Raw genomic sequence first — 18,225 nt, 5'->3', positions numbered from 1 at the left:
GCTTCTCTGTGGGAAAACACAGGTTGCAGAAGACAGAAAGGGAAATGAACGATAAACCCGAGAATGTATTTTAGAGCAGAACTAGCTGTTACATGAGCTTTATGTCAGGAACTGTGAGGTTTTTTGGTTTTCGTTGGTGATTTGAAAAAGTTGGGTTATTTTCTATTTTCAAGCAAAGAAATATGTCAGTTTGGGGCAAGTTGTCACATTTTCACTGTTTTTTTTCTCTTACAGCTCATTAAACATTTTCTGTAAAATAAAAACAAACAAAAAAACACAATGTTTTGATGTTTTAGAAGTTCATTTTTGTATACGTTTTTGTAATTAAATATTAAAAATAATTTTTAATAAATAAACAAATACATAAATTATAATATACTATAATTTACTGTTATATAATATGACAACGTTCAACTTATGTGATTTCTTTAATGACCATTTGATCTATTTTATTATTTTTATTTATTAATATATTTTGCCTGGTGAAAATGTTTGTTAAGTGACCTGTAAATGACCAGCTGGGCCTGGGTTTTGCAAATTTATTCACATATAATATAATATAATATAATATAATATAATATAATCATTTGTATGATTTATTATTAAAAATGAATAGAGGAAAAATTGGTCATTTAACAAAAACTGTGTGGTTTCTCCAAGTTTTTTCCTCTATCAATAAATAATACATATAATAATAATAATAATAATAATACATACATATTTTATGTATGTTGTATGTATGAATGTATTTATTTAACATATAGTAAAATTAAATATTTTTTAAGTGAATTGAGAACCCTACAGAATTTCAGATACTATTAATTTTTTGGTGCAGCTGCTTTACATCAGTGTCCATTGTGAAAATAAGAGCCCGGTCTCATGAAAATGTGTATCAATAGCACGATTTTTTATTTATTTGTATTTTTTTATTTTTGTATTTCATGTGCTATTTATACACAAAACTGACTTAGGCATGCATATGATACGCACTTTGTTGCCGTGCATATAATACACATTTTGCCGTGCATATAATACGCACCTACCAAGTCCATTTCGGCGTATAAATTGTATGCCAAATAGAAACAGAAAATTGTGCCATTGAAACGCACATTCAAAGGACTATTAATAGAACTGACATCTTTCAAATGCTCAAAAGCTTTTGTTCAATAATGTTCAACAGTCAAGGCTTGTAATGTGTGTGTGTTTATTCAGATGCTGACTTTCAAAATATACTCACACTGAGAAATATTCACTGGAGTAAAGCGTGTGACAACTAGCCCCGGTCTCCCCTACAGCTTGCACACATGCAGTAGACGTAGTACATAATGGAGAACAATGAGCGCTTGTGGGTAATTACAAATATATCCACTTACTCACTTTTAGATGGCCGTGTCTTAAGGGTTTTTTTCTCAACAGGAAGCAATGAAATATGTAAATGCTTTTAATAACATTTGTCATTTCCTTTTAAGATAGTTAACCACCATAGCATGTGATCATGAGAAGATATTTGACACTGAATTATCTGACTTATGCAATAACAACCTAAAAATATTAATATTACTTTGAAATTGATATGTGTTTTCACCCACAGGTTTCAAATGTTTTTGCTGACCACAGAATACACAAGTTTCTGTTTCTCTCTTATTAATGAATTATCAGACTCAAGCACTCTCTGTAAGCTTCAGTGCTGTCCAGATGATGGGAAATGTCATTTCGAGCGGTTTATTTCACCTGTGTCTTTGTCTCGTCTGTAGGCCGCACACAGACGATGCACCACAGCTCAAGTGGTTTCAAACAGGTCAGTTTCAAGAGCTGCTTGGGTATAAATAGGGTTTTCACAAAGACGTGATACAATAAGCTCAAGATAAGTTTCTGCATCTAAAAATGCCTCATATGGAAAGTTTTATGCTAAACGTATATGCTGTTATTTAGAAACACTATATGATACTATGAGAAAGAATAGTACACTGAAGAAATTTGGTGTTGAAACAATTTTCACTTATAAATTGATCAGTAAATTGCATAAACCATATGGAAATGTAATATATGATATACATTGCCCTGTATAGATGAGAATATATGTTTATTTGTATATGTACATATGTTAGTAATATCTTTGATAATTTTTTTATATTGCATTATATGTAGTAACCATCTGTCAACAATATATATTTTGTTTATGTATGCAACTTCATGAAAACAGTATATATTATAAAAACTCTGTATGTTTATATATGTTTTGTAGTAATTATTTAAATAAATGTCCAACTTATGTTATATATACACATATATATTTACTGACAGAATCAACATGCATTGATGGAATTTCAAATAGGCTCCATATATGACAAAATATTTGGAAATTTAGTATATGTACATATGTGACGTTTGCATATGGGAATATGTGATTATCAGTTTTAGTGAGATTCTACAATTCAGTTATTTGGAAATACAGTGATGCCATAAAACTCTCTCGTGCTGGTAATAATGTTTTTGTGATGCATTGTGTATTATATTTACAAAGAATTATTGCATTATGAATCATAATGATTCACTTTATAACAGCTACTTCATAATGTTAAGATTAATTATATACTGATGCAGTGTTTTTATATAAAATTAATAGCAGTTATTGTTAATACGGTTGTTCCAGGAATCGTTGTTGTGCAGGTGCTCCGACACGGACTATTTTTCACCGGCCTGCTTTTTTAATTCTGGAGCGGATCCAAACCCGCGCTGACATGAAGAATTGAGAGGAAGTGGCTTTACGATTGCGCAAAAGCTACAGTGTGACCCTCCAGTTAACCTCCGGCATCAAGTTAATGAGAGTCGTAGCATCATTGTCAAAGACGCACACACACACACACACACACACACACACACACACACACACACACACACACACACACACACACACTGAGGTTATGAGAAAATGACCCATACTGATTCTGTGAACGAGGTCTCTCTCATTGCTGTAGTTTTCTTTTGGTCCAATGGACCCTTTTCACAAGGCTGTGATGACACGTTTAACGGTCATCAACATCGTAAATCGTAAAAAGTTTTTCATATTTGTATTTTAAAAAAAATGCATGTACATTTATAACACTATTCTTTGTATTATATCACCTTTGCGTCAAATTACAAATAAACAGTTAATGCTAACGCAAGGGTGTTTCTAATGCAGTGTCTATGGGAGGGACTCTCTATCAGTCTCTCTCAATTTTTTTCCTTTTATTGAAAGTCGTGAAAACACTATCGTGGAGTTTTTCTTTTGCTATTTGAGCAGATGGGAATGAAAAACATATATTTGTGGTACACTCCCATTCACTGCTCTCGAAGTTTACCCAACTATGACGACTTCTGCTGCTGAGAAACCTGGAAATGTGAAAAGGGTCCATTAGAGGATTCCTCCCCAGAGAGAGAGAGAGAGAGATACAGAGAGAGAGAGAGAGACGGGTCTGTGTTTGCAGGTTATTTAGATGGGAGTGTTTATAGAGGACTAACGCAGCAGCAGTGTTTGTGATCTATTAGATACAGGGCTGTAACCACCATAGACATAGAGGAGGACAAGTACACCCCCCTCAAATAATCAGAAATGTACCCCCCAATATTTAAAAATCTTGCACTGGACGCTACCCTCCATTACACAGCAATCTGTTTGTTGCTAGCAGGACATAAAGGTTTAAAGGTACGTTTTTAATTTAGGCTGGTCCGGTCCGAGAACTCAATAGTTCTCTCCAAGGGCGTAAATTTCATCTAACAGTAGGGGGGGGGGGACAATAAACATAAAATTTCTCAAGAGCAATTTTTGAAGGGGTCACAAATAATACAGCTAAAATTGTACTTGTAAGGACAGATATGTGTACACAGCATGTGTTCAGTGCATGGCATGGAGACCGTGTTTAAATATGAGTTCTCTGTGCATTATTTACAATATACGGAGAGGTTTGTAATAATATTTTTAGGGGGGACAACCCTCAGATGGGTGATTTACGCCCCTGGTTCTCTCCTTACATATGAAGAGGTCAAGTAACAGATTAATGAGCTATTCCAAATTTCACAAAAAGGCTTATGAATGTAAATATAATATGTGACCATGGACCACAAAAACCAGTGATAAAGGTCAATTGAAAGCTGAATAAGTAATATTTCCATTGATGTATGGTTTGTTAGGATCGGACAATATTTGGCTGAGATGCAACTATTTGAAAATCTGGAATCTGAGGGTGCAAAAAAAATCTAAATATTGAGAAAATCATCTTTAAAGTTGTCCAAATGAAGTTCTTAGCAATGCATATTACTAATCAAAAATTAAGTTTTGATATATTTACGGTAGGAAATGTACTAAATATCTTTATGGAACATGATCTTTACTTAATATCCTAATGATTTTTGGCATAAAAGAAAAAAATGTATAATTTTGACCCATACAATATATTGTTGGCTATTGCTACAAATATACCCGTCACATATAAGTCAGACATTGAAGTGAGTTGAAGTGAACAAACATTCACTTGTTTTGGACATTTTGCTCAGATTTATTTAAATGTTCATTCAATCTCATTTTGTGAGTGACTTTTCTTTCTGTTTTAAATATGCTTTCTTTGGATTGTTTGACTACTCGAAAGAGAACACAGGAAAATATAACTTTTTATAATTAATAATATTGTTTCCTGCTAGCTAAATTTCACATACATAAACCAAAATCTGTCTCTAAACCTCTCTTTTCTTTATTCAAAGCTGATGTAGACAAGTAGCCTACACAGGCATTTTTATTTATTTATTCATTTTGTTAACCTGGCATCACCTCCCTTACAAAAATGAACCGTTTTACTAAAATAAAAATAAATAAACATAGTAAACCATGGTGAACACAATTTATCCATGCTTTTTCTACACTAACCATATTTATGGTAAAACTGTAATTATACAAAAACAAACAAACAAAAACATTGTTACTACACTTATACTTACACTTACTATAATAAAACAATGATTAATTTTTTTATGATTGATTTATTTGTGTATACTTTATTTTTTCTTTTGTTTTATAACTGTACTGCCTTAATGGTTTGAGATTTTGTACTTTTTAATAAACAAAAATCAGAATAAGATTCGCAATACTTGCTCCGAAGTACTGTTCTGAAACAAATGATTCGCATACCCTCCGAAGTTCCAACCTAAATCAAATGATTCGCGATTCGTGCTCCGAAGTTCTGATCTAAATCAAAGGATTTGCGCTCTGCGCTCTGAAATTCCGATTAGAATAATGTTTCGGAATCCATCATTTCAGATTGGGACTTAGGAGCTCAGATCACTAATTTTTAAATTCGCTAAATGATTTTTTTTTTTTATTGGATGAAGTTGAGAGAGTGATAATTCTCAATGATAAAGCAGGTGAAAAATTTCGTCTCTATATATGAGACCAGAGTCATATCTAGAAACCAGAGTTGTGCACCTGTTTTATCAATAGCTAGGTGAAAACTGTAATATGATTGCTTAGAGCATGCATTAGAATAACAGAGATGAAGACAAAGATAAGCAACTGGGGAAAAAACTCAACAAAGCATCAACAGAATAAATAAACAAAGCAGTAGGAAGTGAATGATGCACTGAGGGAAACAGTGCGAGTTCTTCTGTAAAGAAGAGGCATAATAAAGATCTAAAAAGCCCTCAATGACCAGTTCATCTCCACATATGGTACTTAGCATCCATTCAGCAGGTAATGAAGGGTTTCTTCTTAGCGGGTAGAGGCTCATTAGCTTGCTCAGGCAGATGGTGGTGCGGTAGGAACAGGATGGTGTGCTGTACTACATATGTGCCACGTCTGTGAGGAAACTGCTGGACGTTACTGGACAGCTGTAGAGGTTTATCACTCTGACCAGCCCTCTCAAATCCCACGACAACTCGGTGGAGAAATTCAGTCCAGCACTTGTGAGATGCAACAAGAAAAACAAGGTAAAGTTCACTCAGATGCACCTGCAGAACATGAATATATTCTCATTGCGTGACTGGAAAACAGCTTGAAACAGACTCATGTAAGCATTGTTTTCAGAGATGCTGTGGCTGCAAACATATGGATTGAATCCCAATGTGCCCACCATCCATCTCGTATGATATGCCAAAGTGAGACAGATGTATCCCAAATGGTGTTGAAAATGCACTAAATGGCCAAAAGCATGTGGACGACTTCTAATTAACAGCTTCCAGTGATTTCCATGAGGACAAACCTTAATGCTGCACATAAAATGATGACATCAAGGGAATTGTGTGCTTTAGATTTTGTTGCAACACTTTATGAAGGGTGTTTGTCTACAGCAGCTTGACGACACCCCTGTGCACACAGACAAGTCCATATTATTTGTTGACTTTGGTGGTGAGATGTTTTCACTGGAATTACTGCAACAGCTAAAGCCATTTATTAGAAAGAGAGGGACATATATTGCTTTATAGTGCAAAATTGGGCCATTTTTTCCCAGTAATCTCAATGAAAAAAGTGTCCCAATTTACTTGAATTCCCCCTATATCAAAGGTGCTTAAAATCCTATTTCTAGTTGATTTGCAATGTTTGCATCCATTTATGTCTAGTCTGACATATAGTCTTGGCCTTTGCATTTGTGTTTTTCTGTTGAGTATTATATTTAATACATAATTCTTTTTTGGCTCGTGTAGACTGACATAGTGAGAATATGGAGGGGAAAACAGCTTAATTTTATTCAGAGACTCAAACTGATCAAAAATATGTATTTTGGTGCAGATGCTGATATTTATATACTTATATTGACAAAAAGTAAGATGAAATTCTGATGCATATTATGTAAATCAATGAGGTCTTTATAACAGTATAGCAGATACTGACCTAAAATTAAATATCTGTCGTCACTATATCTCCAATAATATGTCTTAGTAAGATGATCAGAACATATAATGCAATGCAATACAGTGATGCTTGAGAGATGAACAAATAAACGTTCACAGAAAAGCCTGACGATCATATAGTCACATTTGAACATGATTTTTCTAAAAAAAGTGATCAAGTAAACCTAAGTTACTTCAGTTGCATTTAGAGTTTTTAACACCATTATCATCATGATAGGCTTTTTTGACAACAGTCTTGTTGGAAATGAGAAGTGATGGTCACACATCTCATTTTAAGACTTTAAAGAGACATTTCACCCAAAAAATTACTTTTTGTCATCATTTACACACCCACGTCATTCCAAATTGGAGTTTTTGTCTTCTTTTCTGAAACAAGATATTTTGAGAAAAGTGTTCTTTTGTCCATACAGTGGAAGTCAATGAGCCTTAACATTGTTTGGTTACCAGTGTTCTTCACAATATCTTAATTTGTTGTCTTTTGTGAAAGACATACAGGTTTGGACTGACATGAGGATTAAATGATGAAAATATCAATATCTAAGATGAGTGTAGCTTTGTGTCATTTCCAAACCAAGCTAAATTTTGGATTTTTATTCAGAAACAATCATTTCTTTTACACTTTATACGTTCAGAGTGGTCCTAATGAAAGAATCAGACATTAATGGGTAGAGGCTCATTAGCTTGCTCAGGCAGATGGTGGTGCGGTAGGAACAGGCTGGTGTGCTGTACTTCATATGTGCCTCGTCTGTGAGGAAACCGCTGGACGTTACTGGACAGCTGTAGAGGTTTATCACTCTGACCAGCCCTCTCAAATCCCACGACAACTCGGTGGAGAAATTCAGTCCAGCACTTGTGAGATGCAACAAGAAAAACAAGGTAAAGTTCACTCAGATGCACCTGCAGAACATGAATATATTCTCATTGCGTGACTGGAAAACAGCTTGAAACAGACTCATGTAAGCATTGTTTTCAGAGATGCTGTGGCTGCAAACATATGGATTGAATCCCAATGTGCCCACCATCCATCTCGTATGATATGCCAAAGTGAGACAGATGTATCCCAAATGGTGTTGAAAATGCACTAAATGGCCAAAAGCATGTGGACGACTTCTAATTAACAGCTTCCAGTGATTTCCATGAGGACAAACCTTAATGCTGCACATAAAATGATGACATCAAGGGAATTGTGTGCTTTAGATTTTGTTGCAACACTTTATGAAGGGTGTTTGTCTACAGCAGCTTGACGACACCCCTGTGCACACAGACAAGTCCATATTATTTGTTGACTTTGGTGGTGAGATGTTTTCACTGGAATTACTGCAACAGCTAAAGCCATTTATTAGAAAGAGAGGGACATATATTGCTTTATAGTGCAAAATTGGGCCATTTTTTCCCAGTAATCTCAATGAAAAAAGTGTCCCAATTTACTTGAATTCCCCCTATATCAAAGGTGCTTAAAATCCTATTTCTAGTTGATTTGCAATGTTTGCATCCATTTATGTCTAGTCTGACATATAGTCTTGGCCTTTGCATTTGTGTTTTTCTGTTGAGTATTATATTTAATACATAATTCTTTTTTGGCTCGTATAGACTGATATAGTGAGAATATGGAGGGGAAAACAGCTTAATTTTATTCAGAGACTCAAACTGATCAAAAATGTGTATTTTGGTGCAGATGCTGATATTTATATACTTATATTGACAAAAAGTAAGATGAAATTCTGATGCATATTATGTAAATCAATGAGGTCTTTATAACAGTATAGCAGATACTGACCTAAAATTAAATATCTGTCGTCACTATATCTCCAATAATATGTCTTAGTAAGATGATCAGAACATATAATGCAATGCAATACAGTGATGCTTGAGAGATGAACAAATAAACGTTCACAGAAAAGCCTGACGATCATATAGTCACATTTGAACATGATTTTTCTAAAAAAAAGTGATCAAGTAAACCTAAGTTACTTCAGTTGCATTTAGAGTTTTTAACACCATTATCATCATGATAGGCTTTTTTGACAACAGTCTTGTTGGAAATGAGAAGTGATGGTCACACATCTCATTTTAAGACTTTAAAGAGACATTTCACCCAAAAAATTACTTTTTGTCATCATTTACACACCCACGTCATTCCAAATTGGAGTTTTTGTCTTCTTTTCTGAAACAAGATATTTTGAGAAAAGTGTTCTTTTGTCCATACAGTGGAAGTCAATGAGCCTTAACATTGTTTGGTTACCAGTGTTCTTCACAATATCTTAATTTGTTGTCTTTTGTGAAAGACATACAGGTTTGGACTGACATGAGGATTAAATGATGAAAATATCAATATCTAAGATGAGTGTAGCTTTGTGTCATTTCCAAACCAAGCAAAATTTTGGATTTTTATTCAGAAACAATCATTTCTTTTACACTTTATACGTTCAGAGTGGTCCTAATGAAAGAATCAGACATTAATGTGTGTGATCGTGTGGTATAAAGGCCTGTGGTGTCACATTGCCATACCAGAGAGTTTGTGAATACACACTCTGTGCTATTTATTCAACGTTTCCCTCAGTGCAGATATTATTTTCCTTTTTTCTTCCCCGTGACCCGGTGTTCTGCGTCCATCTGTTAGTGGTAGTTTTGGCAGTGCCCTATCAGAACGAGTGCCAAATCAAAAGCACCTGTTGTAAGACTCTTCTACTCTTTGCCAAAACCATAAACAAACACGCCACACCAACTGCCAATTTTGTCTGTCAAAGGAAAATAAGACACCAACGGCATCACCCCATGCAACTGTGAAGAATATGCGACAGAAGCCCCAGGCCCTGGTTCAGAGATGTTTCCGACAGCTCTTCTTACTCGAAAGCGTCGGCGGCCTGAAGTTGCCTTCGTTGGGGGTCGCGAGGAGGTGAAGTTCAGGGATGTGAGACTGTTCCTGGTGGAGAGGAGGATGGGAAAAAGCAGAAGGAATTTTCTGTCTAATCTCGCCAGATCTAAGGGCTTCTGCGTAGACGACGCTCTCAGGTACGTGACACAGAAAACAACCCAGTGGATGACGCCGTGACCTAATTCATATTCCAGAGTCACCCTCAGGCCAAGATGTTTGTGATGGTAAAGAAGTTGAAACCATGCTTTTGGTTGAAACCGTGGTCCTAGATGATCATAAAATGCAAGTCAGCGGCTACTTTCTTGCCCACAAGGGCAAAAAAAAGAGTCCCAATTTTCATATTATCCATCCTAAATAGTATTCAAAAATAGAATTAGTATGTCCTGAATCGTAGTATGAGTATGTCAAAGATGGTCTACCACTTCTGGTTAGAATTTGAAGTACAGATGCACACTCTAACAGCTAATATTGCCCACAACACATTGCGAGGTGAACGAGGATTCAGTTAGAACTACAAACAAGCATAAAAAGTGTTTAAAAACTACAAACGTGGCGGATACGCGAGACTGACGGACAAGAGAAAGGGGGTTGAGTGATAAATATTTTTTTCATCAGGTTAGACATCAATTATTTATTTAATGGTATCCGTGTTATATTTCATCTGCAGCAACATTGTGAACTTTTATAATGATGTGTTTGGTCATTAACTTTTAAATGCATCACTATGTGCATTTAAATGCATCATAGTGATATAGTACAAGTAGGCGAATTGGGATGCAGCATTAGTTCAGCTGGAAAACGTACGCTACAATTCTAACCTGAAAATGTCTACTCTGCTCCATACTGCCAGGGTTGCCAGGTTTGCATGATAAATTTAGTCCAATGGCCAGTCAAAAACAGCCCAGAGTAGAGCAATGACCATATCCCAAATATCAAAACTCAAAGATGACTGACAGGACCGTGCTGGAGGATTTGATGCTCAACAGATCCTGAACTCATTGACAAATATCTGATCTCGTAAGATGTGCTCTCTTTACACAGATTGCGCGTGATCGCGAAATCTAAAGATTTCAATACCCTGCATATTGATAGCAGCTCCCTGCTGCACGAAAATGATACACAATATTATAATGTTAGTTCAGGATCAGATACGCCAGTATTTTGGCTCATTTCGAGTTTGAGTGACTGTCAGGCGTCTGAAAGTGAGTTATGATTGATTAACCTGTAGGGCTGCCCCCTAACAGTCAACTAATCATTAGTCGACCAGAAGAGGCTTGGTCGACCAAAATTTTATTAGTTGCTTAGTGCAGAAAAAAAATCCACATTGGCGAAGTCACGCAGATCGTTAAGGCTGGTCTATGTGGTAGTACATCGGGCAGGACATCCAAACGCTGGCCTATCATTCATCGACCTCAGATATGGCTTATCATCTGAAATATGTAAGTATTAGCAACTTTACATGGCCGCTCACTCTAATGTTAACCTAGAGAAATGTGCGCTATTCAAGTGTCTCTGTGGAAGCTCACTGCAGAACAGATGGAGGCGCCGGTGCGCTCACTGTCTCTTAAAAGATGCCGTCATTTTTGCTCATACAGATAAGAGTAATACATCTTTCGAGTCTGTAAAGACTCTACGTTTATTTGTGTGCACTCCCAATAACATCAGAACATTGCGCTTTTGTAAAATAATGAAAGAGATCAGGATGCGCTTTCTGCCGTTTCGGTCTCTGTGAACTCGAGGGCGAAACTCCGTGTATATCTTTGCCTTACAGGCATTAGAAATATATCTATAGAGAGTGAAATGTCTACTTTTTAAATAAACCAATTAAAATGGTAAACAAATATTCTCAGATTATGTAATCCGTATGAAACATGCAGGCGAATCCACTACTGTGGAGATGACGAGTCAGTGTCGCCGACTTCATCTCTTAAACCGAAAACAAAAAAAGCACTAGTTTATCAGTGGATTATTAAAATGTTAATGCAGCCTCCTTATTGTTTTTCCCTGACATATTCATAATCATTACTTCTGCCGGTGCACTGTGGCTTTATGCGTGTGCTTGAGTGCTTATTAGGCAATTAAAGGCTCATTATAATGATTTAAATGGTTTATTATTAAACGTGCGATTAATCAACTAATGCTTCAAATGAACGACTACTAGTCAACGAGAAAAATCCTTTGTCGAGGGCAGCCCTAGTAACCTGTAGATCTGTGTAATTGAGCCTTTGGATCAGTCATGTTTAAGGAATTTGAACAGAACTTAAGCAGAAGTTAGTATGTCTCAGCAAATCATTTTATTATATAAAACATCCAGGGAGAGGGTAGATACGTTTTTTCATTGAATGGGCAGTTTTCATAAAAACACGTTTTGGCTTTAATAGTTGGTTTAGCTTAAAAAACGCCAATGACCACACTTAATTTGACGTAAATGTATGTAAAACTGATGAACCATGAACCGAGTGTGAAAACAGTCGGAGGCATTTTCTGTGTTTGTTTGTTTTAAATCCTACTCAGAGTCATTCAGATCCCAGTACAGATATTTTCCCTATTTAGAGACCGTGAGTGACGTACATCTTTGGCAAACAATTAAGAGCTCTATTTTTGACTGTGTAATAAAATATTTTAATTTGCATACAATTTTATGCAAATCACAGTGATAATGACTAGGGCGGCTGGAGTCCCGATGAGTTTCTAGACAGAAGGTTGCATAGAAAATGGCGTTGTAATAATAGCACAGAAACCATCTATTAAAACCTCTTCCCACAGCTATTGATTAACAGAATTAATCAGTCGCTTCAAGAAGAACCAAACTTTACAAGCACAGACAAACGTGTTTTGAAGTGGAAAGCACAGTGTCAGAGTGTGTAATGTGCTGAACATCACGCGTGAAGTGTCGTCTGTTATTCTTCTCTTCATGGCTGCTTGGTCAGAAGCGATCCTGGGTTGTTGGTGCCAGTTTGTGCAGGTGGAGAAGCACCAGTGGGAGTTGTTTGGGTAGATGGGCATAACAGCAGTCAGCAGTTTGCCGTAGCATAGCGTGCTGAACCCAGCTGAGTGATGGCACCATTCCCAGAAATGCAGCTTGAGCTCGAGCGGCCTACGGCTGTGTGCTGCTGTCTGCAGCCAACCACAGGAAACCCATCGTGATGAGCTGAAAACTGACATTTCATAAGCCAGTGAGGATTTGATATCTGTACGAGTCTGATAATACAGTGCCCTATAATAAATCCCCTGGTATTACCCTGCACACGGATGCATGTTGTGATAGAGACGTCACGGAGACGCTGCACGGGAAGGGCTGGAACATTCATAATGTACATCTTATGTTATATTGAAGCTGTTTGAATCAATCAAAGCGTGATTGGCTTCCTGTGGAGTTTGATGTAAGAGGAAAATGCAGGTTGCTCGTTCATCGCTCGGCATCAGCTTGGATGCTTCTGCTAAAATTCCTTTTGGAGGAATAAAAATAGACAAATCAGTCATGCAGTGAAAGTATAGAGCTATAAAATTCAGATCATTTGATCTTGTGGGAGTTTGCATCAGTCTCTCTGACTTCTAATTGCAAACATTGCCATCTTGAAAAATATGACAAATTTGCATGCAATTTAAATACTCTGGTGCATGAATTTCAGAAGCATGGTATAGAGTCAGAGGCTCATTTGACTTTAGCCGGAAAAAAACTGCATAGCGATGCCCTGGCAAACATCTTATAATTTTGGCATTGAGTTTTGCACAGACAAACGCCAGTAATATTTTCTTTAAAAACTGTAAAAATTATTAAATATATTGGACTCTAATAATGTATAGTTTCTCTGCTTTCAAGTCAAATCATGTGTTATTGTTAAATAGACCTATTAAAAATGTTTTCATTAGTTGGCAACTAACTGAAATAAGTTTAAGTACTTGAAATAAAACTAAAATTTGAAATAAATTGGTTTACTAAAACTGAAAAAAGAAAGAATTAAAACTAAATAGAAATATAAAAAGGTAAGTTTTATTAATTGAAATAAAGCTAAAAAATAAAATGAAAAATGAAAAACTTGAGAATTAGAAATGCTTCCTTGACAACTAACTGAAATAAGTGTAAGTAATAAAATGACTAAAACTAAAACTGAAATGAATAGAAAACCTTAGATTGAAAATGATGTTGCTTTGGCAGCTAACTGAAATAAGTTGAAGTACAAAAAATACTAAAACTAAAACTGAAGTAAAACTAAAAGGAGTTAAATAGCAGTATTAATAACTTAGTTTTTGTTCATTTTAATAAATAAATATAAATATTAGATGAATGTAAACTTAAAAAAAAAGCGAATTGTTGCCTTGGTAATAAATAGAAATAAGTTTAAGATGAAGTACTGAAATTACTAAAACTGGAGGGAAAAATAATTAAAACTAAATAGAAATATAAACTATAAAATATAACAAACTATAAAATATAAATAAAAGTTTGCTTTTGTTAATTAAAATAAGGCTGAAAAATATAAATATTAGATAAAATACTAAATTTACAAAAACTGAAAAAAATTAAGCTAAATAGAAATTTTACAAAAATAAAAATGACTGAAGCACATAACAAAATCACTAAAACTTAAATTAAAATAAAAACTGAAAATATAAAAATAAAAGCTAATTTTAAATATTAATAAATAGTCTAATAGGCCTATAATAATACTAAAGTAGTCAGACCATTAAAAGGTTTAGTTTTTTGTTATTCAATCAAACAAACCAGATTTACATTTCGAAAGAATAAAGATGAGAGATTTTCCCTCTGATGGCAAACAGAGGTGAGTAAATGAGTCTCGCAAGCCACGTCAGTGGTCGATTTCCCCCGAGCGCTCTCCGTCTCGGGCTCATTTCACACATCCACAGCGGCACCTGTCCGTTCTGCTATTGTACCTCGGTGTGTCTGATTGCATAATTTGGTTTAGCCTACTGCTCTGATAGACTCAGTCATTTAGCAAAGTGCTGAAAGCTCAGGACGGCTTTAGAGAGACGCATGATAAACATGTGCTGCACATCAGCTGGTTTACTGAGAGCATGAGCGCAGGCCGGCCCGTGCCTGTGGAAATCAGACATTACATACAAGTAAGTGCACTTGAGAAGCTCATATGACAAAGAGCAGCAGTTTTCTGTCTTTTTTCCACAATTTGTTAGCATTGCTGTGTGTTTCACCTGTGAAATCACACATGGTTAACTAAAACTAAAACCTAAACCACATACACATTACCAAGGCAACATTTCTCATTTTTGTTCAGTTTAAGTACTAAAATAACAAAAACTAAAACTTACTGAAAACTGACATAGACATATTTTTTTTAAAAGCAAAAGCAAAAGCAAAAGCAAAAGCAAATAAAATAAAATAAAAAACACAACAAATTGCTAAAACTTTCAGATGATATAAAAACTACATAAAAACATAAAAAAACATTTCATTACTTGAAATAAAACTTCTGTCTTTTTTCCACAATTTGTTAGCATTGCTGTGTGTTTCACCTGTGAAATCACTCATGGTTAACTAAAACTAAAACCTAAACCACATACACATTACTTTAAATATTGACTAAAATATAGAACAAAATATATTTTAAAAAATCAAGTTGCCAAGGCAACATTTCAAATTTTTGTTCAGTTTAAGTACTAAAATAACAAAAACTAAAACTTACTGAAAACTGACATAGACATATTTTTTTTAAAAGCAAAAGCAAAAGCAAATAAAATAAAATAAAAAACACAACAAATTGCTAAAACTTTCAGCTGATATAAAAACTACATAAAAACATAAAAAAACATTTCATTACTTGAAATAAAAGATAGAAGAAATATATAAAAATTCCAGTTGCCAAAACAACGTTTCTCATTTTGAAGTACTAAAATAACAAAAACTAAAACATAATAAAAACTGTGTAGAAATATTTTTAAAAATCAAAAGCTAATTAAAATGTAAAAAAAAAAACACAACAAATTTGCTAAAACTTTAATTATTTTAATTTTGTTAGTATTACCATTCGCTTGACCTATGAAATCACTCAGGGTTATTTAAAAATGAATATAAAACAAACAAATTAAAAAAATCATTACTCAAAATAAAAATAAAATAAATATTAACTAAAATAAAATAAAATATCTATTCTCATTTTTGGTTTAGTTCGTTGAGGTCCTAAAAAAGCTAAAAGTTAAAACTTAATAATAAAAAAACAGACATTTAAAAAAAGCAATAAACCAAATGACAAAAAAAAAAAAGTAAATAATAAATTAAAGATGTTAACAAATCTGTTAGTATTCCCATTTGTTTCACCCAAGAAATTACTCAATTCTCCTCAGGGTTATTATTGTGAACTAAAACTAAAACTATAAAACAATTAATTACTCAAAATAATAAAAAATTAAATAAAATCCGAAATAATATAAAATACACAAAATTATAAAAATAAATAATCTAAAAATAAAACTTAAAATCTATATAGACATTAAAAAAATAAATTACACACAACAAAATTACTCAAATTAAACTAAAAATGAAATATACAAATAAAATTAAATTCATACAGTATGTCAAACACTAAAATAACTGATCCTGCTTGCAGAAAATAAGCTCTGTGCCTAACAAAAATGTCTGATTCTTACACATAGTGTTCATCATGAATCATGATAATGTTCACAAATGCATACAACTTCTATGAATTTTGAAGTCTAAATACAATCGACAGAAGTAAAAAGCTAAGTGTAGGCTATACGAGCTACGAACTACACCACTGTCACATGACTTCAACCTCACCATTATTAATTGCAGTCTTTATTTAAAACACATTTTCCCTGAACGTTTGAGAATAATTTGCCAGAGCGTGATTGGCAGCTTGATGTTTAATATCCCCAACAGCCACTGTAGTCCCATTTAGACACTTGTTAGCAAAAAGTAAAAGTTTAAAAAAAAGTTATATTGTGTCGTAGAATAAAATATGAAAATAGCTTGAGCTTGTGTTCACCATAACCCTTATTTCATTTAACCAAAAAACATTCAAAAAACCCACTGACTTGGGGACAGTGGACCTTTCTAGTGTTCAAAAACATGTTTAAACTAGACGTGACTTAAAACATAAAGACTTTGCAGCCTACTGAGTGGACTGTGCGAATGAAATATGGCATCTAGGTTGATTCATGCAGTGCTAGAATCATAAACGAATCAGTGCTGGCCTCGTTAAATATTAATGTGCTAAACACTCACACGCTGCTTAGTTTGAGCATCAACAGTTAAAACGTTGACGGTGAACATGCTAAATGCAGTCGGGATGTTTCACAGGTCAGGTAGTAATTAAAATAGGTCATGTGCTTGTCACATTTCGCACTAGTTCATTTAATATTATCAACCTAATGAATAGCAAATGAGAACCTTAACACAGAGTTTTTCCAAATGCTTTTCTAAAACCTATACTGGCTCCTATAATTAATTAATGAACTTTTTTTTAGTCAGTATTCTTGAATTTTTGTCCAGTAGAAGTGTCTAATAAATTGATTATTAATAATAACAACGATAATGTCTTAAAAACAAGATACATATACTGGATTCAGAAAAAATTAGTATCACACCTATATATATTTATTAGGTTGAATGTAAAGTTGATCATTTTGTAAAACCAAATTTTTGTCAAAATTTGTATTTTTGAACTGTGATGATGTTTAAATTACAGTTTTTGCTGTCATTTTACAGTTTAAGATGTGGCAATAGACAATGGTGTTGGTTTAAAAGAACGTTGCTACCTAAACAATGTAATCCTATTTGATTCTATAGTTCTCTTTTTTCCACTTCAGGTTAATCCTGGGCTTTTTAAACAATTGCAAGTGTAAAAAGTCTTGCTGAAATTTAGTCATCCAAGATGAGTTTGTTTCTTCATCAGATTTGGAGAAATGTAGCATTGCATCAGTGTTTCAGCAATGGGTGCCGTCAGAATGAGAGTCCAAACAGCTGATAAAAACATATCACAATAATCCACAAGTAATCCACAGCACTCCAGTCCATCAGTTAACATCTGGAGAAGACAAAAGCTGAAACAAATCCAGCATTAAGATGTTTTTAACTTCAAACTGTGGTCCACAATCCATAATAACGCTTCCTCCAGTGAAAAAGTGTTCTGGTGTGAATCAGGAGAGAAATCTGCACAGATCAAGCAGCGTTTAAACAGCTCTAAACTAATATGTGGCTGGATTTTGATGTGACAGACAACAGCAGATTGGCATGAGAAAGCATTATTATGGATTATGGACTCGTCAGAAGCAATGGTTTGAATCTTAATGCTGGATTTGTTTCAGCTTTTGTCTTCTCCACTGATGGACTGGAGTGCTGTGGATTATTGTGATGTGTTTATCAGCTGTTTGGACTCTCATTCTGACGGCACCCATTCACTGCAGAGCATCCGTTGCTGAGACACTGATGCAATGCTACATTTCTCCAAATCTGATGAAGAAACAAACTCATC

The 18,225-nt window shown here is 34.5% G+C and overlaps 1 protein-coding gene across 1 annotated transcript in view; it reads left to right on the top strand.

Moving 5' to 3' along the window:
• Positions 1-9,653: 9,653 nt before the first annotated feature.
• The window catches only part of dntt (deoxynucleotidyltransferase, terminal), a 158,281-nt gene continuing 149,709 nt past the window's right edge, over positions 9,654-18,225 (top strand). Inside the window, exons 1-4 of the mRNA XM_016250250.1 lie at positions 9,654-9,891; positions 11,080-11,112; positions 11,781-11,809; positions 14,727-14,839. Coding sequence (XP_016105736.1) covers positions 9,704-9,891; positions 11,080-11,112; positions 11,781-11,809; positions 14,727-14,839 — 363 coding nt within the window. The 5' untranslated portion in view covers positions 9,654-9,703. The remainder of the gene's footprint in view (positions 9,892-11,079; positions 11,113-11,780; positions 11,810-14,726; positions 14,840-18,225) is intronic.

Source organism: Sinocyclocheilus grahami, unplaced genomic scaffold, assembly GCF_001515645.1.
Source record: "Sinocyclocheilus grahami isolate Dianchi unplaced genomic scaffold, SAMN03320097.WGS_v1.1 scaffold979.1, whole genome shotgun sequence".
Classification (NCBI taxonomy): domain Eukaryota; kingdom Metazoa; phylum Chordata; class Actinopteri; order Cypriniformes; family Cyprinidae; genus Sinocyclocheilus; species Sinocyclocheilus grahami.
The sequence above is the reverse complement of the archived record's forward strand: the minus strand, read 5'-3'. Positions and strand labels throughout refer to the sequence as shown.